Raw genomic sequence first — 20,450 nt, forward strand, 5'->3', positions numbered from 1 at the left:
AAAAAAAAAAAAAAAAAAAAAAAAAAAGAAGATGATGCATACAATTGGAGGGAGCAGTAGTTTATAATTAATATTTCACACCTTTGTTGGAAATTATTTGTTACCAGTGAGGTATTCTGGTTCATTCAGAGATCAAAGAGCGGAGAAGTATTATTATATCTGCTGTTAATTAAATAATACCAAATTGGAAACAGAAACCTTTACTGTTCAAATATATATCCTTCTAAAATAATATATTTATAAATTAAGGGAAATCCTCATAAAAATTATGGGAACTGTAGATTTTAATAACTATAACATTGAACATGTTCTATTATTTCAAAGCATGGGAAAAAATCTCTGAATGATTGTTCTCAAACTATTTCCTAGTTTGGCAATTAAGTATTGTCACAAAAGGAATTCCTTTACTTAAAAAAATTACTCTTATTAAAGTCACATTTTTTTCAAAAGACTCAAGTTCTGCAGTGTTTTACACATCATTTTTTAATTAAACATGACTCAGATACGAATCGTAAGAGATTTAATGTCTCCTTTGTGACACTCACCACAAAAGCATCCGTGTGATCATCAGAGTCTATTTCTACATCATCTTGGATTTGTTCGACTGTCAGAGCTTCAAGGGGCTGTGGCTAAAAATCAACAGATGTCAAAATACATGACACACTATTAACCAAATTATTTTAGAAAAATGTTCTGTAAGAACTGTAAATATTAGGGCTGGGGATTTAGCTCAGTGGCACTGTGCCTGCCTTGTAAGCACAAGGTCCTGAATATGATCCCTGGTACTGAAAAAACAAAAAACAAAACAAAACAAAATAGCTGGACATTGTGATGCAGGTCTACAATCTTTGCACTTGGGAGGCTGAGGCAGGAGGATTGCAGCGACTTCAAGGCCAGCCTGAACTCAAGACCAGCCTGAACCACAAAGCAAAAAAAACAAAAAACAAAATCCTCAAAAAAACAAAACCCAAAACAAAACACTAAAAACAAAACAAACCCCAAAACCACTTTGTGAGATACTTTATCTACACTTTATGAGAAAGCTAAAGTTCAAATTTGCCTCAGATCACAAATAATTTGTGAAACCAAAATTAACAGGTTCCATGGACTATGCTAGTTTCGTAACATTTTCCCTAAGCAATGATAATTGACATTTAAATGGAGAGGAATAAAAAAGAGACTGGTATAATCGAATGAATGTTCAAAATAAGATAATGGGAAAAATGCAGGAAAACTTCAAGGTTTTGAGTACAGCTAACTTTATTTATTTATTTTTCAGCTTTAATTGAGTTTATTGGTACATTTTAGGTGTACAGTACAGTTACATTCATTGTTGGGATCTTGTACCTTTACATGACAGGTCTTGGTTCTCATTTTTTCCCCTTGTCGCTGCCCTCTCTTTACCCCCTCCTCCCCTCCCCATCTACAATCACTTTATTTCCATCTTTTCATTATCTCACATTTTTTTCTTTTAAGTACAGCTAACTTTAACAATGCTAGCGATACGAATGCATAAAACAGAAAGGTGCTGCTTTGAGAAAAAAATGTGGCTACTTCTTGGAGTGCCAAGTTTGAGATGCTCTCTCAAGGCCTCGAATGTCTTACTTGGATAATTAAACTTAATTAAACTCTGAAATGATAAATTCAACTCAAACTACTGGGGATGCTCATCTATGTGACAGTATTTGAGTGTTCAGAAGTGAGAGGAGCTGAAAGGGTACCAGGAGCAGGGGGACACCTGGCAGGATCCCAGTGGAGTTCCAGCCGGGCTGGTGAGGGCCAAAGGGAAGACCGGACTTGGATGCAAGGCCTCGTGAGCAACCTGAAACCAGGAGGCAGGCAGAGCGTGTTGTGGGGCGACAGTCAAAGCTCCCTAGAGCTCGCAAGCCCTGGCGATGTGCTGCTAGCCTAGTGCTCAGAAGGCTGAGGCAGGAGGGTCTCTCCTGCAGTCCCATGAGTTTGAGACCAATATGGGTAACGCAGCAAGACCTGGTCAAAACAAAAGAAGGCCCCCAAATATTTCAAAACTCACACAGCGGGGCACTGACCCACAGAAGCAGGAGCAGACTCCCGACCTGGTGTCTTGTGACACAATGGGGAAGCTAGAGGAGAGGTCTGAGTGGTTTGTTGTGTTAATGCGAGGCTGAGGTAGGACACAAAGAGCCCACAGGTGAGAGACTCAGTCTGTCTCATGAGAGGAGCCCTGCTGCAGAGACTCAGTGTACAAGCTGCTCAGCTAGCAAGGCAGGAGGTATGCAGCCAGTGGAGGCCAGCAAGTCGTCACCCAGCAAGGGTGATGCTCCCTTCAGCAGTCTCTACAGTCATCATCGTCTATATTTACTTGCTTATTTATTTTTTGCCTTTTTTGGTGATAGGGTCTGCTATGTAGTTGAGGCTGGCCTTGAGCTTGCTATGTAGCCCAGGTTGGCCTCGAACTCCTGCAATCCTCCTGCCTCAGCCTCCTGAGTGCTGAGATCGCAGGCACGTGCCACCACAGTTGGCTTGTATATTCATCACTGTCAAAACAGTTTAAAGTAAAATTGTATACAGTGTGTTTATATTTGAATTTACAGGCAGCGCGCAGTTAAAACTGGCAAACTGTATTTCACGTACTGAACAAATTACCTTTTCTTCCATTTCATAATCCACTCCAAATATAGGGTTGGCAGAATAGACTTTGTGAAGTGAATTGATTTCCTTAACTGATTCTTGTAGTTTTTCCATAGGATCTATTTTAAAGCCAAGAACATATCCTCCACTCTGCAAGAAAAACAAAAAAATAATCCTGAGGAATGGTGTTTGTGGTACATGATAAACTATAGTGCTAATCGCTCATATCTTACAGCAAAACATTTAAGCTGATTTTTTAAAGAAATTACACTCCTTGCTCTGAAAATCTTCAAGCATCTATGGAAATAGAAGACAATACTGAGCCTTCCCATGGTCACCACGGGATTTCAGGCAGGGGCAAGGTGTGGCCAGCTCGGGTTCATCTTTAGCTGCTCTCTCACCTAACCCCTCCCCCGGGTTATTCTGAAGCAGCACCAGACATCACATTATTTCATTTAAAAAGCACACTGTAGGCTGCGAAGGCCAAGGGAATGAAGCTTCTTGTGAGCTGGACCTTGAAAAAGAATAGAGTATACATTAAAAGAAGAAAAGAGCGAGGCACGGTGGCGCACGCCTGTAATCCCAGCATTCGGGAGGCTGAGGCAGGAGAATCGCTGTGAGTTCGAGACCAGCCTGGGCTACACGGTGAGTTCCAGGTCAGTCTCAACTACATAGTGAGATTCAAAAAAAAAAAAAAAAAAAAAAAAAGAAGAAGAAGAAGAAAAGAGATGACTTATCCAAGGCTATGTCCTTGAAGACTTAGAAAAACATTTTTTTCCAGGCTGGCCTCAAAATCATAGTGTGTACCCACATACCCACCCCACAAAAGAAATTTGACTGCAATAGGTTGTTAGAGAAGGGTGCTCAAAAATTAGGTAGCACATTAATAGAGCATAGACTTTGCAGTTCAAATTCTGATCCTACAACTATTTTATTTTTTTTCTTTTATTGAGTTTATTGGTACATTTTAGCTATACAGTACAGTTACATTCATTATTGGGATCTTGTACCTTTACATGACAGGTGGTCTTGGTTCTCATTTTTTCCCCTTGTCCCTGCCAAAGTCTATTTTTTTTATTTTTATTTTATTTTTTTTGGTTTTTTTGAGACAGGGTCTCACTATGTAGTTGAGACTGACCTGGAACTCACCATGTAGGCCAGGCTGATCTCGAACTCACAGTGATCCTCCTGCTTCAGCCTCCCTAGTGCTGGGATTACAGCCATGCACCATCACACCAGCCCCTACAACTATTTTACTAGTTGTATGATATGGGGAAACTTACTTTCCTTAACCTTTCTAAGCTTCAATTTTCTAACCATAAAATGGTTATCAAGCTGTATTATATAAAATAATATACTTATGACACTTGTTATGGTTCCTGGGACACAGTAAGTACTCAATAAATGGCAGCCAGAAGCCATGGGAAAGGAGTAGATATTAATATTTAAATTTAGCTGGGCATGGTGGCACACACTTCTAATTCAGCACTCACGAGGCTGAGGCAGGAGGATTGCTATGAGTTTGAGGCCAGCTTGGGCTACCTAGTGAGTTCAAGGCCAGCCTGACCTACATTGTGAGACTTTGTCTCAAAAAACAAAACATAGAATTTAGAAGTGTCTTCTTACATGTTGGCTTTTGTTGTTGTTGTTGTTTTTGAGAGAAAGTGAGTTTTATATGCCTTTGACACAAATATACAATATAAAGCTTAAAAAACCAAACAGACACATTTTGTTGAACTTAGGAACAAATCTGACTTATGAAAATCCTCCCAGGAGGGGACGAGACTCTTTAGTAAGTGGAGTACTTAGTGTGATCTGTGAGAAATAAAATCTCAGAGAGTCTATTATGTCTCTGAATGTAGCTGTGTTTTACAAAGTCCTGTGAATTAGTGAGACCTGGATCGAAATCTGGCCCCACCGCTTACTATGTGGTGCCTCAGTTCACGAACTTAAATTTGCTCCATGATTCTGGGGAAGGCGGCCAGGGTTGTATTCATCACCTGAAGCCAAGTTCATGAACAGAAGCAAAATTCAGCTTCATGATGTTGGAGAACCGAATTGTTAGAGAACAGAAGCTTTAGGGAACCCAGGTATTACTGTCATTGAGAGACCATGGGTAGAGTTCCTAATTTCTCTGTGCCTCACTTTCTCTGACTGTAAAATGAGGAAGCAATAGTAACAGCCAGTTATTACAATGAAAAAATGTGTGATTCTGTCATGTGAGAAAATGTGTGATGATTCTTGTTTTTTTTTTTTTTTTTTTGAGACAGGGTCTCACTATGTAGTTGAGACTGACCTGGAACTCACTGTGTAGCCCAGGCTGGTCTCGAACTCACAGCGATCCTCCTGCCTCAGCCTGGGGATGATTCTGTCATTAATATAAGTGATGAAGGCTGGGCGTGGTGGCGCACGCCTGTAATCCCAGCGCTTGGGAGGCTGAGGCAGGAGAATCGAGTTTGAGACCAGCCTGGACTACACAGTGAGCTCCAGGTCAGTTTCACTACATAGTGAGACCATGTCTCAAAACAAACAAACAAACAAACAAACACACAATATAAGTGATGAGCATAATGATAATAAACAGTGATTATATCTGTGCAACAAAAAACGCAGACAGGATCCCTCTTACAGAGATAATTGCTATAGGATCTAAAACATTCCATATCCTTCATGTTACAACTACCATTCTTCTAAGATATATACTGGTCACTACATGAATAAAACTAAAACCCTGGATTGTCACATTGTTTAAAAAGATCTACATAAGATCAATAAAAATGTAAAACATCTTACCTGCTGAGAGCTTTCTATGACAAGAGCTAAACCGAATTTTGAATCTCGAATCTTTATTGAACGCTAGATGTAACACGGAAAGGGAAAAAAATGCATGTTTTTATTATTTGATAGAGTGAGTCTTTAATACACACTTTAAAACATTTACATAGGAACTACTTTTCCGTCCAAAGAACGGAGTCCCCGTTTCCTTCATGGCCCTAGGAGGTGGCGCGGTGGCTGTCCCAATGACACAGGCTGCTCACCCCGAAGCTGCAGGGAGTTTACACAGTGCGTGTGTGCTCGGGCAGCGCTGGCCTTAGAATTGGACCCCCGCAGTGAGGAACTGTCGCGGATCAAGTTGCATGACGTTTTGGCCAGGCTGAATGATCCCAGAGGCCACACTTGGCAACTGGAGTCTTAAACAGAAAATAGATTCTATCTGAAGAACAGAGAGCACCAAGCTGTGTACTACTCAGGAATTATTCAGCATAACAGGCCAGGTTAGGCGAAGAATTGCCCAGGTCGATGCAACGACAAGTGCAACAGACGGTACACACAGCTTATCAAATACCGGTGTGGACTGGACGCCTTCCCCACAATGACACAACTTCTCATATTTCTTTAGTGACCCAGAAATCATTTTCTTCCTAATTCTATGGTTTTCTGTCTTAATAAGTTGCTTTTCTCCAGCAGACTGAAATGTCTTTATGGCAGGAACTATGCACTGGTTCGTGATACTCATAATTCTTTCTCTACTACCTAGCACAGAGTAGGTGGCTCAATATTGGGCAGATGAACAAATGAACAGATATTTAAAAACAAACTAGAAATAAAAACATTTAGCAAAAGACAGGCTTGGCTAGCCAGGTATAGAGGCGCGTGCCTATAATCCGAGCACCAGGGAGGCTGAAGCAGGAAGAGTACTATGAGTTCAAGGCCAGCCTGGAATGTATAGTAAAACCCTGTCTCAAAAAACAAAACAAAACAAAAATTATTCTATATTTGCCAGGGATTTAGCTCAGTGGTTCTGCTACCTGCCTCGCCAGTGCAAGGTCCTGAGTTTGATCCCCGCTACCAAAAAAAAAAAAATTCTATATTTGAACAAGGTCACCAAAATGCATGTACTTACAATTTGCAGGTATGGTATACTGACATTGAAACTGTCATTCATATTTGCATGCCATACGATTCTCACATTGGTAACAAAAAAAGTTCCTAAATTTCCCTATAAAGCAGAGTGAGAAATAAATCAGTGATCATTGATTTGGATATCTGTCCTTTACTTCCTAAATACCAAAAGAATACAAGTTTGATTATCATAAAAGCAGTGCAATACCAAAACTAATTAGTGTATTACAGAATGTCAACAAGTCCACCATTCGCTGGATGGAACCAAAATTTATTTACCCCTTCATTTATCCTTCTTGACTTCTACATCCCCTCGAATCCACAGAAATTTTCTTTATTCTGTTGCACTTTGAGGTTGGGCATAAAACAATTATCAGACCCAAACCTTAAAAGCTGTGTTCTTGGGATGGCCAAATTTAAAACATCCAAAAAGATTATCTATTTCCTCAATTATAAATAAAAATATGTATAAGTGTATATGTCTCTTATAAGAAATTATTATGCAAAAAAATTAGCCCCCATTATTCCCTGCCTATGTACCATTAATAATACTAAGTCTAAATTTATATGGAATATTTCTCTTTTTTTTCTTTTCTTTGAGAAAAGGTCTCATTTTGTATCTCAGGCTGGCCTTGCGCTCACTATGTAGCCCAGGCTGCCTCAGCCTCCCAAGGGCTGGAATTACAGGTATGCACCACCAAACCTGGATGTTTGTTCTTACTTAGATAAAGGAAACAACTTGTAAAACCCCTAAAGACTTATTAATGGGAGAACATATTTTATATTTTATTATTTTTCAACAAATTCAAGTTACATCCTTATCTTCATAAAACTACATACACCATAATCCTGGAACATCTCCTTAGCTAATAAAAAATCCTAGGCATTATGCTAGGTGGTAAGGGTCTAACCATGAATGGAGTGATCCACTACATTTATAAGGCATCCCCACGGGGGATAAGACAGGCCATGGAATTTAGAGTAGTAACTTGGAATGCAGTGTGAAGTTCCAGCTGTATAAGGAACGCACAAAGAGAAGCTCTCAGAAAGTGCTATCTAAGCTATCACCTGAAGCAGGCTTGGGAAATTACAGCCTGTGGTCTGGTGCCACTTTTTATAGGGCCCACAAGATAAGAATACTTTTTATATTTTTAAAAGATTAGAAAAAGTCGCCTGGCATGGTGGCGCACGCCTGTAATCCCAGCACTCAGGAGGCTGAGGCAGGAGGACTGCTGTGAATGGGAGACCAGCCTGGGCTACACAGTGAGTTCCAGATCAGTCTCAACCACATAGTGAGACCCTGTCTCAAAAAAATAAAAAAGAAAAAGTTGAGAGAAGAATATTTCTGAGGCATGAGCATTGTGCAAAATTTACATTTGGTATCCTCACTGGAATGCAGATATACTCTTTACACATCATCTGTGGCTGGTTTCACATTACAATGGCAAGCTGGGCTTACTGGCTAGCCTGAAATACATAGCAAGATCCTGTCTCAAATAAAAAGAATACTGTTTCATACTAAGAGCTATAACTAATTTATCAGAAGCTACAATGCTATTTTAATAATTAAAGGGTTGTATGAATACAAAAACCACTTGATGAATGGAAAAATGAAAAAAGTGATTACCAAAATACAGCAGTGAGAGGTTCACTAGCCCTTAGCACAGTACCTGGTCACTGGATAAATTCCATACTCCACTGATCTTATCATATACATGTTCTTGTGGTAATAATCTTAGTTGCTTGTTTTGAATCAGTGCACTTCTCAATTTAAAATCACGATACATCTTAGAAGTTTCATATGCTCTACAAAGAAGAACAAAAGACCATCCAAGCCTAAAATGTGGCTTCCTTAGCTAATATTTGCATACCTACTAAATATACAATCATTAGTATTTATCGCTCAATTATTATGGTAAGTTAAAAATTACTTTTCAATGAGGTTTGGGGATTAAACATTTTTGGTAGACTGTCATGTTAGTGTAGTATTTATACTTAATCTCTTTATTTTTGTTTCACTTTGTTTTTTGCTTTTTTTTTTTTTTTTTTTTTTTTTTGAGGCAGGGTATTGCTATATAGTTCAGGCTGGCCTTGAGCTCACAGCAATCCTCCTGCCTCAGCCTCCCTAGAACTATAGGCGTGCACCACCATGTCTGGTTATTTCCCTCTTTTAGCCAAAGGTATCATAGTTCTTTTGACACAAACAAAAATTCAGTTATTTTCTCTCTGTAACCTGTACCTTCATACAGAAAAGCAGAATGAAACTATACCAATTCTAAAATGGATTCTAAGGGGTAAGGGAGGAGATAGAGGTAGGGACAGGAAAAGAGTGAGAATAAAATCTCTATTATTTTGTTCTTTTCCCATGTCTCCCTATTGACAAATCATACAGAAAAAACATGATTACCTCTTGATTTTTTTTTCTTTTTTTCTTTTTAAGACAAGAGTCTCAGGCAATTCAGGCTGGCCTTGAACAAGCATGCTGAATGCTAGGGTTTCAGGTGTGCATCACCATTCCTGGCCCTTAATTCTAATTTTATTCTATAAGAAAACAGGATAGGGCTGGGGATTTAGCTCAGTAGTTCCACCACCTGCCTTGCAAGCACAAGGACCCGAGTTCAATCCCCAGCACCAAAAAAAATTAAAAAATAAAAAATAAAAAAAAACCCCTAAAACAAGCTAATTTATTCACTTAACCAAACTAAAGAGCTTTCTCAGCTTTAATAACTTTATACTCCACTTATATATTTATGTCTTCTTAAACTTCTGATTGTTATCTAGTATTCTAATATGTTACTTGTGATGAGAGTAGAATTTGACCATTCTGCTTATAAATCTTAATTTTCTTTTCTTTTCTTTCTTTTTTTTTTTTTGGTACTGCAGATTGAACTCGGGCCCTTGTGCTTGCAGGGCAAGTGGTGAAACCACCGAGCTAAATCCTCAGCTCTAAATCTTAATTTTCTACAATGCTATTATCATTAATACTTAATCAATGGAAAATGTGGACACGATTTATGCTGCTAGTCATTTTGGGGTAAATGTATTTTTATACTACTAAAAAAACACGGCTTTCATGTTCTTTTAATACACCATTCAAAGCTTTTCATTATACTTCCAAGTGAAACAAAAAACTAAGATTTAGGTATATGGCCAAGCAAACTGAAAAAATATGTTTACACAAAACCTTGTACACAGATGTTCATAGCAATAGTAGTCATAAGAGCTAAAAAAAAAATGGAAACAACCCAAATGTCCCTCAGCTGTTGAACAGACAAATGAAATGTGGATATAAGGGAACATTAGGCAGCTATGAAAAAGAATGCAATGCCACCAACACATGCTGCAACACGGACGGACCCTGAAAACGTGTAAAAGGAGTCAGACACCTTGCCCACGTACTGTATGGCTCCACGCATGTCCAGGAGAGGCCAATCCTTAAGACTCAGAAAATAAGCTCATGGTTGTCAAGAAAATGAGTTCATGGGTGCCAGGCTGTGGGGAGAGGTAATGTGAACAGTGCCAGAGGTATGGGGTTTCTTTGAGGGGTGACAGAGTATTCTGGGATAGGATATTGCTGAGATGTACGACCTTGGGACTATACTAAATTATGAACTGTATACTTCAAGATGGTAAACTTTATGTTAGGTGAAATTTTATGTCATATGAATTATACCTCAGTAAAAAAGTAAAGCCAAGCATGGTGGCACATGCCTATAATCCTAGCACTCAGGAGACTGAGGCAGGAGGAGGATCATCATCACAGGTTCAAGGCCAGCCTGGAATACAAGGTGAGACCCTGTCTCAAGAGACAGACAGATAGTAAATAAACCATTGTTAGGCATGGTGATACAGAGCTGTAATCCCAGCTACTTGGGAGGCTGAGGCAGGAAGATCACAAATGGCAAGCCAGCCTGAGCAACCAAGTGAAATCCTGTTAAAAAAAAAAATTTTTTTTTAAAAAAGGGTCTAGAGATGCAGCTCAGTTCTCCCTGGTTTCAATCCCTACCACTATAAAAACAAAACAAAACAAACTATTTATATAAATAATTCATCAACAAAATTAAAAAGCAAACTAGGAAACTAAGAAATACTTGCAACATATATGACAGGTAATAATATAATTAAGAAATTGATAATACAAAACTATAAATTGCCAAAAATATATAAAACATATGAAAAATGTCAACATTACTAGTAAAAAAATAAGTATAAATTAAACAATTATATACTTTGTCCTCTTAGCCCAGCTTTAAAAAAAACAGCATATACATCTGGGTCTTTTGGGTTTTTTTTCCAGTACCAGGGATCAAACTCAGCACCTTGTGCTTTCGAGGCAGGTGTGGTGCCACTGAGGTAAATCCCTGGCCGACAGCTGTTTTTTTGCTTTTTTTTTTTTAAGAGGTGAGGGATGAAAAAGAGATGAATTCAACCAAAAACAAAATCTCTTTAGGAAAAACACCCAAATATGTTTATTTCTGTTATAAAAATGATCTTATTTCATTAGCTGAATTACTCAACTTACTGATACTAAATGTCAATTCTCTATTTCATTTTACCTACTTTGTGGTAGCTTCTGTCAGAATCTTCAGTACTCTTACGTATTTTATAAATTCCTTCAAAGTGCTTATTAAATGATAATGAAAATCCTCCTAAATGTCTTCAGGATAATTGCAATAAAGCTCATCATACTTCTAAACTGTATCCACTAAATCTTTTTTTTATCTCAGAATTACCTTAAAATATTCCATAAAGTATTACTATACCTGTGTACTGCAATCACAGAAGTAAAAAGCCTAGGACTTCCGGAAACCAAATTGGTAAATATAAATTCAAAGCGAGTAGTGTTACATTTTGTTAGTATATAAAGAGCTTCAGTTTGGCCTCGTAATTTCTGTAAGGACAAATTTATTTTAAAGTTTAGATTTGAAGAGGAATTTCTCATTTAAAGTAAAAATAAGTATTAACTTCAAATATTTAATGTCTCTTCACTATCTATCTATCTACATATATATACACATCTCAGTAAGATTTTTTCAGACTTACAGAATTAGCAGTCCTTGTTGTAATATTCAATATGCAGTTGTAACCAATAGCTAAAATTCAAAACAAAAGAATGTAAGGAATATGATACAGGAAAAAGAGAAAAAACACTGTACAAACACATCTATACAGAACTTTTAACATTTAAAAAAATTAAACAAATAGAAATATAACTTTAAACATTTTAGGAGAAAAGTACACATTTTACTTAATGATTAATTATAATTCATTAATAATTTAAAATAATTAAAAGAAATATTCAATTCTGTCTCTTTGAGGTGTTTTCTTTTCTTTTGGGGGGTACTGGGGATCAAATTTGGGACCTTCTACTTGCAAGGCAGGTGGCAGAACAACTGAGCTAAATCCCCAGCCCTTAAACTCTGTCTCCTTGAACGAACAAAAATATTCATAATATAGGAAGAATGAAATATGCTTTTCTCCAACCTACACAGCATTATTTATTGAAAATATTAACACCACTATATTAAAAGAAAAATTCTAGCTGAATAATCTAAAATAGTCCGAAAAAACAAGTAAAGCAAATCTAACACAATGAGACTTTACTTTTATTAGAGCTTAGATACATCTCCCTTCCTTGGGATTTCTTGAAACATGTTAAAGCAAATTGTCAAAGACAAGCAAAAAACAAAGATAAAAACTATACAGTGTAAATTTTCTGATCTTATCTGTGTCCAAGACCCAATTATAGACTGAAAAGAATGGATAATTTATTTTGCATCACAAAACAGTCTGTCATTAACTCAAGATTTCTGAAGTTTTGGTCAATTTCAGATTTCCATGTATTTCATGGTATAACTTCTTTCTTTTTCTCTCTCTCTTTTTTTTTTTTGGTATCAAAAGCTATCACCCAAGTTCCCTGACAAAGGATTTTTTACCTTAGAATTTTATCTAACAAGGATACTTACAAAGATTGACTCTGGGTAATGCCAACGAATGCCAGATAATTCTTAAATTAGTTACTAAAAGTCTACCTAAAAACAAATAAATAAAACATTAATTAGCTTAATGAAGGACCTACTTTTTGTAGGTGGATGTGGGACTCTGGCCCAGTACCAAAACCGATGTTTTTTACACAAATTTCTTCTAGGTAAGACTGTAAAAATCTGAGGCTTGTAGAAGGTATTCAGGTATTTACCGCCAAGAGCTTGGTTTGACTTAGAATGAGTCAAGGCAAGAATTGTGAGGGTTTTTTTTAGTTTTGTTTTGTTTTTTTCTTTCTGAGATAGGGTCTGGCTATGTAGTCCAGGTTGAGTTATCCTTGACTTCACTATGTAACTCAGGCTGACCTCCAACTCACGATTCTCCTGCCTCAGCCTACTGAGTCCTGAAATCACAGGCACATACTACCATGTGCTACTTTGCGTACTAGCTTTTGTCTTGTTAGAAAATGTTCTGGGGTCCCAGCAGGTAATATGTGTACAACTCAGTATGGGATGGTAAGATTACAATGCTACTGACTGAAATAAGAACTCTCATGCGCACATTCATGCTGCTTTACGAGTACCTTCCTAGCAGTTCTCAGGTAAATGCTTATACACGTAGTTCTGTTGTGAGCAGAATAGGGCTTCCCTTCCCTTTTCTATCTTCTTATTAACCAGAGGCTCTGCACATGTCTGTGAAATTTCAGTTAAACAAAGGCTTCTGAGATCAGTGCACATACAAAGAGTCATTTGAATTCCAAGTAGGATTTCAGGTACCTGTGATGGAGATTTCAGACCAGGGAGGCGTTTTGTCTTCCCTACTCCAAAGTGCTAGTAAAGGTACAGGATTCTGCGCTCAAGGAGTCCCTGACAAATTAAACACATGCCCTATTACCCACAGTCTGTCTTTGTCCTGGAGGTTGGGCTGTCAGGTAAGGATTCTTGCCAACCTGTATGAGAACAACCACACTTTCTCTTGTCTTCCTCGAGTTAATTCATATTTCAGTGAGATACACCATTACGATGATGAAATTATTATTCACCGTCAAAGACACAAAGCAAAACATTTTATTCACTGCTAGATGCTTCCCCCTTGCTTGGGCCTGGAGTCACTGGAACGCTTCAGCAAAGAGGTATAAGCACTGTTTTAAGGTGGGCCCTTGCCGGCAACAAGATGTGCCCACCACTGGCAGTGACGGTGCTTTCCTTTCATGAAGAAGGCTCAGCGGGCCCTGCTGCTCACGTATGAGCCAACTGCTAACAAGCAGCAAGGCCTGGCCAGCAAGCAGCACCCTGAAGGCGCAGTGAACACCTTCTAGCCTAAGGTTCTGGTTCCCTCGCCTGAGCCACTCTACCACTTTCCGGTAGAGTTGTTGTCCCTCCTTCCTAAGCCTTCTCTCCACCTAGGAAACGCTCTTCCTCTCCTGCTTTTGTCCCTTGAGGGAAGAGTAAGGACACTCTGGAGACTTGCTGATTGCTGGCTACTGGCTCCACAGGCAGCTGCTGTATGCAGCTGGACTTCAAAGTCTACCCTGAGGTCATCTGGCTTGGGAGGGACTCAGGAGCAGCCGGATTGCTTTCAGCGACAGAGAAGATGCAGGATTCTCCAGTCTTCCACCTACAAACAGACTCTACAATGTAGCACTAAACTTTATGTCCACCTGGAGGTTTCCATCTTAGGTGCTTGGGCATTTACCCTGGATTTCCTTAAAAAGCAGCATGGGGCCGGGGATTTAGCTCAGTGGTGCTGCCGCCTGCTTCACAAGCGCAGGGTCCAGAGTTCAATCCCCCATGCCAAAAACAAACAAACAAACAAACAAACACCCCTCCCCAACAAAGCAGCATGGCTCCAGGTACTACAGCTTTGACCTATTTACACTCACTACTCTGTACCCTCCTGGGGGAGGCTGATGCAGGTCAGAACTCTCCACAACCTGTGCATAAAGGGCTCCTGAAGTCTTACCAGTTACTGGGATAAAGCCGATGTGAGAAACAGGGCTGACACTGAGGGACAATTTGTGTTCCTTGGCTGCAGGCTTAGTAGCTATGTTGCTCTTTTTTCTACTTAAGTCTGAGAAAATTCTATGGATTCAACTCTTCTATTCTCACAATTACTTCTTGTTGTTGTTGTTGTTTTGAGACAGGTTTCATTATACAGTCTAGGCTGGCCCCGAACCTACTATGTAGCCCAAACTGGCCTCAGCTTTGTCCCCTGCCTCAGCCTCTGAAGTGTAGGGATCATCACAACTATATTTATATGTGATACTTTTTCATATACTCTCCAGCTAATACAAATCAACATTTGTAAGTTAAACCAGAATATAAAGTATATTATTAAATATACTAACCTCTATCCCCATTATTTCCTTTGGTGTCTTCAATTGAATCTAAACAATCAATAAGGACTTCACCAGGTCTTGTTTTCATTTGTCTAAAATAAATACAAAAGTTTTAATGTTACAATTACAACAACATCTTACAATTTCTTTAGGAAGAGAAGAGACACTGTATCAAAACAGCTGACACTATAAATGACATAGTCCCAGGTGCACCTGTGATTGAAAGTGAGGTCTGTGAACAACCTCAAAGGCCAAGATATCAGCGGTACAGGAGTGACCAGTGCCACTTAAAGAGTAAGCAGAACTGGGAGGAAAGGGTAGCATTTGGAGAACTGTAAGGGAAAGACAGGAGAGTCCATGATTAAAGAGAGGATAAGAAAGACAAGAGCACATGAAAAGACCAGCCTGGGAGAAGAGGTATTGAGGCTTGAGAGAAACACAATTGGGTAACTAAGGATAAACCAGATAATGGAGAACCCTGAATGCCAGCGTGACCCCATCCTGTGGACAGTGAAGAGCCCTCAGAGGTTTCTAAGTAGAGAAAAGGACATCAGGTAGCTATGGAAGGGATGGTAAGAAGAGCTGTACCCAAAACATCTTCAGGCCTTAGCACATAATTAGATATAAAAAGAGCTTGCTAACTAGTAGAATTCTGGAGTGTCAAAACACAAATAAACCAGAAATACTGAGAAAACAAACTAGCAGACTACAAGGAGAGCATTCTAATAAATCTGCCACAGAGTCAACTCAAGCAGCTACTGACAGTACTGATAATCATATCTCTTCCCTGATTTAAAGCTTTCCCATGTCATCCAATAGCCTAGAAGTTTAAGTCCAGGATTCTCAGCTGAACATTTTGCAATCTGGCTGACCTACCTTTCTATTATACTTTCAACCTCTGCCAAAGGCCTGTCCTCCTTCAGTGTTTATACCTCCAAGACATCGCTTCTATTTTTTTTGGCGGGGGGGTTGAGACAGGGTCTCACTATGTAGTTGAGACTGACCTGGAACTCACTCTGTAGCCCAGGCTGGTCTTGAACTCACAGCGATCCTCCTGCCTCAGCCTCCCGAGTGCTGGGATTACAGGTGTGCACCACCACGCCAGGCCCTATTTTTTTTTCTTTCTTTCTTTTCTGGAATACTCATTCTCTATTTGAGCAGACAAAGCCCTGCTAATTGATGGGTGTGATTCAAATATCATTTTTTCTGTGAGGCTTTCCTCGGGCATAATGAACTATTCTCCCACCATCCCTAGCTTTTTAAAAAAATATTTTTCAGAATGGTTTTTAACCACATTTATTATAGCTGTCTAAGTATATCTCTTGCATAGAACAGGGATGCAAGAATGTATGAGAATCATTTCCTATTACTTTTGTATTTCTAGCTAGAAGCACAGTAACTAGAATACAGGAAGCATTCGATAAATGCTTAATAAATTGAAAATGCTCATGAAAGGAACATTCGTTTGGATTAAGAGTCCTCAAAGGATGAAAGAAAAAAGTCATAGAATGCCTGTAATAATTCCTTCCAACCTCCTAAAGGACCTAATACTATGTTAGTCGTAGGTATCCAATCACAATAAATCCTGAGAAATGTACCAAAATTTCATTTTTCCATCTAAAGAGATGCCATCCACTGAGAAGTGGCTAAGAAGCTCTAGGCCATTAACCCAAGAAGCTTTGCTTTGGTGTTTTCCAACACTTAACATCTCAACAGGCATTTCTACCCCCTGGACTTTTGGGAAGGTTTCTGAAACAGGACTCCTTCTGACTGGGAATTCAGATGAACAAGATGAAAGTTTATCACAGATACAAAGTCCTTTTTTCGTTAAGACTTTTTTTTGAGACAGGGTCTTGCCCTGTTTCAAACTGGCATCGAATTCGAGATCTTCCTACCTCAGCCAATGGGAGTGCTGAGATTACAGGCTTGAGCCAGCGGTTAGGAATGGAGAAGAACGCTCACGCCCACTCCCCTCATCTTATAAACAAGAAAACTCGAATTCAGAATGTTCAAGTCATTTGTCCAGGTACCCACAACGGGCGTCGCTTTTCCGGACCTGGTTTTAGAACCCGGTTTCCTGACTCCTTGCTCACATTCCCTGCACCGCGCGAAACAGGAATCCCAAACTCGGTTGGGCTCAGTGGATATCCAAGCCCTACGTGGTCCCGGGCTCGGCGCGGGTCACATTCCGGAAATCGAAACTATAATCGGGCCGAGTTTCTACAGTGGCGCCCGCCTGGAGGGCCGTGGCACTGCCTGGCGCAAACCACCAGGCGCTCGGCCGGAGTTGGTGCCAAGTCGCCCTCTATAGGCGGCAGGCCCGAGGGAATCTCAGAGACTCACTGCGAGGAGACGTCGAAGCGGACGTCCCGGTCCTCCCAAAGCACGTCCAGCACCGACATGGTGACCAAGACCACGGCCGGGTCTTTTCACAGCCGCGAAGGCCTGGCCGCGTCTCGCTGGCTCCAAGGCAACGGGTGCTTCTCTCACGACGTCTACGGCGGGCGCCGGGACCCAAGATTTCTCGAGGCAGCGCGCGCTTTTTCCCTGCCCGGTCGCGTTCCTAAGCCGATTTGAGGAGAGAGGCGGGCAGGCCCTTTCTCACCTTCAAACAAACATTCCTTAGCCATCCCACTCCTCCCGCTACTTCTTTTACACAGCCGAGTAATTTAGACTTAAATCCCCGAATTCCTTAGCTGGGCTCCACCCTGTCTCATCCTGACCTCCTCTCCTGGCCCCTCTCCAGCCTGCCAGGCTCAGGCAGGCCCCTTGTCACTTAAGTCTCAGCTCGAACGTCACTCTCTGACCTTTCGTCCCACTGCTATGAACAAACTAAGGATAGGCACCTGATCTATCTAGTTCACTTTGAACAGCTCAGAATGGGCATCCAATATCTTTTGAATGAATGAAAATTCCTTCTTTCAACACAATTTGTGTGTGTGTGTTTGTGTGTGTGTGTGTGTGTGTGGGTGGGTGGGTTTTGAGACGGTCTCACTCTGTAGTTCTGTCTGATCTTGAACTCACTATGTAGCTCTGGCTGGCCTTGAATTCATGGTGATCCTCTGGCCTCAGACTCCTGAGTGCTGGAATTATAGGTCCACCTCAGGTCCTAGCAGTAAGCACAATATTGACAATTCTTTAAACCATCCATTCACAGTTATCTGGGAACCCCTGATCATTTTGTTGTTTCTCAAGATCATTTTGTTGTTTCTAGATCAATGATAGGTCTAGTCTTTCAGGAGGGCCACAAGGTCAAAGCATTTGCATAATAGTGCATATTAAAAAAAGTTTTTGCCCTTTAAAAACATTTTTTTTTTTTGGTATGGAGATCAAACTTAGGACCTTTCACTTGCAAGGCAGGCAGCAGTGCCACTGAGCTAAGTCCCTGGTCCTTATTTGCCTTTTTAACTCTCAGTCAGTCATCAATGTACAGTGGCATTTTCCGGGGGCTCTGTGGTGTATAATTGAATGTAGGAACAGTGATTAAGAATCCTACTACCTCATTGGGAGTGGTGGCACACACCTGTGATCTCAGCACTTGGGAGGCTGAGGCAGGAGGATTGCCATGAGTTTGAAGCCTGCCCAGGCTCTATAGAGAGATTAAGGCATTGATGATTTAGTGATAGAATTTTTGTCTGCAGTAGTGAGTACAAGGCAGGCTTAGATCACATAGAAAGACTACTTTGTTTCAAAAAACAGAAAAAAAAAAAAAAAAGAAAAGAAAAAAAGAGAAAGAAACCCAGATTACCTCAATTCATAACACTTAAATCTTGGAAACATCCTCTATGTCCTTTAACAGATGACTGCATAAAGAAAATGTGGTATTTATACACAATGGAGTACTACTTTGCCATAAACAAGGTTAAATTTGAGTCACTTGTAGGAAAATGGATAATGGGTGCATCTTGAGACCATAATGTTAGAAATAAATTAGATACACAAGCTTAAATATCATTTCTTCAGCCGGGCTTGATGGTGCATACCTATAATCCCAGCACTTATTAGGCTGAGGCAGGAGGATGCCTGTGAGTTTGAAACCATAAAAAAAAAAAAAAATCTATATCTATCTATCTATCTATCTATATATATATATAATTTCTTCTATGGGAGAAACTATATATAAAAATATATAAATAAAATGTACAGCAGTGCCGCCACCTTTCTCATAAGCAGAAGGTTCCGAGTTTGACCCCCAGTACCAAAAAAAAAAAAAAAAAAAAAGAAAAAGAAATCACAAAATAACACAGACAAGAAGAAAAAAGAGAGGAAAAATAGTCATTGCAATCCAGCATGGACACTGTATCTTAGTATAGTTGCCTTATATGTTTTCTATGTTCTTTGGCCTGTTAGTCTGGCTATTAATCTATATGCGTGATAATAAGTTTATAAGGGCTTCTAAATAAAAGAATCTGATGCTGGCAAGGAAAGGGGAGTGGGGGAAAGGGGAAAAAGAATTGAGATGTTATGTACATGCAGCAGTTCCCCACAATGAGTGTAGTCATTATTACTACAAGCATGTGTGTGTTGATAAAAATAAAAAACTTTTTAAAGAATCCAGCTGCCTTTCATTTTTAACAAATGTAATTATTTTGAAAGTCATATGTGTTAATGTATAATGAGTTATCATGGTGTGTGCGTGTGTGTGTGTGTGTGTGTGTGTGTGTGTGTGTGTGTTGCTGGGGATCAAACCCAGAGTCCTGAATGTGCTAGGCAAGTGTTTTGCCGCTAAGCTGTGAGGAATCCTAGTCCTATTTTCATTTTTGTTTGTTTGTTTTTGAGACAGGGTCTTGCTGGGTAGTTTAGGCTGGCCTTGAACTCATAGTGATCCTTCTGCCTCAGCCTCCTGAGTGCTGGGATTACAGGTGTGAGCCACCCTGGCCAGCATCTATTGTCATTTTTAAGTGCGTTAATACAAATGCAAATATCTCAGTAAATATGAACAGTTACTCATGCAAGGGAAAGCGCTCAGTAATGTTTCTAAGTATACAGTGGGTCCTGGTTTGGAAGTCTGATAACTGTGGCTGTGAATGACTGTCCAGAGCTCCTCTCCTGGGATGAGGGGCCAGGATGACAAAGCACATGTCGTGGATGCACACTCAGGTGGCCCAGAGGACTCATGCCCTGGTGTCAGTGGAACTGTGACTCACTTCTTTCCAATAGGCCTAGGATGCGACTCCGCGATGGTGCTGTGTCACCAGACTGTGTCTCAGCAGACAGGAGTGAGAAAGGCTCGCACTGGCCGGAAGAAACCAGCTGCTGCCGTCTGGCTCCAGTGCTGGAGGCTGCGGTCCTGCAGGCCCACAGAATGAGAATCTGCAGACGACATGCAAGAGCTAGAAAGCAGATAGTTTCCCAGCTGCGTTTCTGAGGAGCCTTGCAGTCTGCTGAGACCCCGGGAGAGGGTGAGTGACCTGTGCCCAACTTCTGACCTGGGGAAACCTTGTCTATTTGAATAATGCTATGTGAACATGGGAGTGCAGATGGTTGCTTCAAAATCTTGATTTTAATTCTTTTGGATATGTAGCTAGTACAGAGACTGCTGGCTGGCTCACAGGGTAGTGTTAATTTTTTGAGGCGCCTCTATATTGTTTTCCATAGAGGCTGCACCATTATATAT

The 20,450-nt window shown here is 40.1% G+C and overlaps 1 protein-coding gene across 3 annotated transcripts in view; it reads right to left on the bottom strand.

Moving 5' to 3' along the window:
- Positions 1-17,614, bottom strand: part of Bbs5 (Bardet-Biedl syndrome 5) — an 18,972-nt gene extending 1,358 nt beyond the window's left edge. The window contains exons 1-10 of one of the 3 annotated variants that reach the window (XM_010606938.3): positions 17,177-17,262; positions 14,843-14,925; positions 12,480-12,545; positions 11,557-11,606; positions 11,277-11,404; positions 8,184-8,319; positions 6,515-6,610; positions 5,404-5,466; positions 2,626-2,760; positions 546-629 (exon numbers count right to left, since the gene is read on the bottom strand). In XM_010606938.3, the coding sequence (XP_010605240.1) occupies positions 546-629; positions 2,626-2,760; positions 5,404-5,466; positions 6,515-6,610; positions 8,184-8,319; positions 11,277-11,404; positions 11,557-11,606; positions 12,480-12,545; positions 14,843-14,925; positions 17,177-17,235 (900 nt within the window). In that variant the 5' untranslated portion in view covers positions 17,236-17,262. Of the gene's footprint in view, positions 1-545; positions 630-2,625; positions 2,761-5,403; positions 5,467-6,514; positions 6,611-8,183; positions 8,320-11,276; positions 11,405-11,556; positions 11,607-12,479; positions 12,546-14,842; positions 14,926-17,176 lie in introns of those variants that run through there. The other 2 variants (XM_010606939.3, XM_033756369.1) reach the window with 2 other exon arrangements.
- Between the last annotated feature and the right edge of the window lie 2,836 nt (positions 17,615-20,450).

The sequence above is a fragment of the Fukomys damarensis genome, unplaced genomic scaffold, assembly GCF_012274545.1.
Source record: "Fukomys damarensis isolate Sample0158 unplaced genomic scaffold, DMR_v1.0_HiC HiC_scaffold_26, whole genome shotgun sequence".
Taxonomy (NCBI): Eukaryota; Metazoa; Chordata; class Mammalia; order Rodentia; family Bathyergidae; genus Fukomys; species Fukomys damarensis.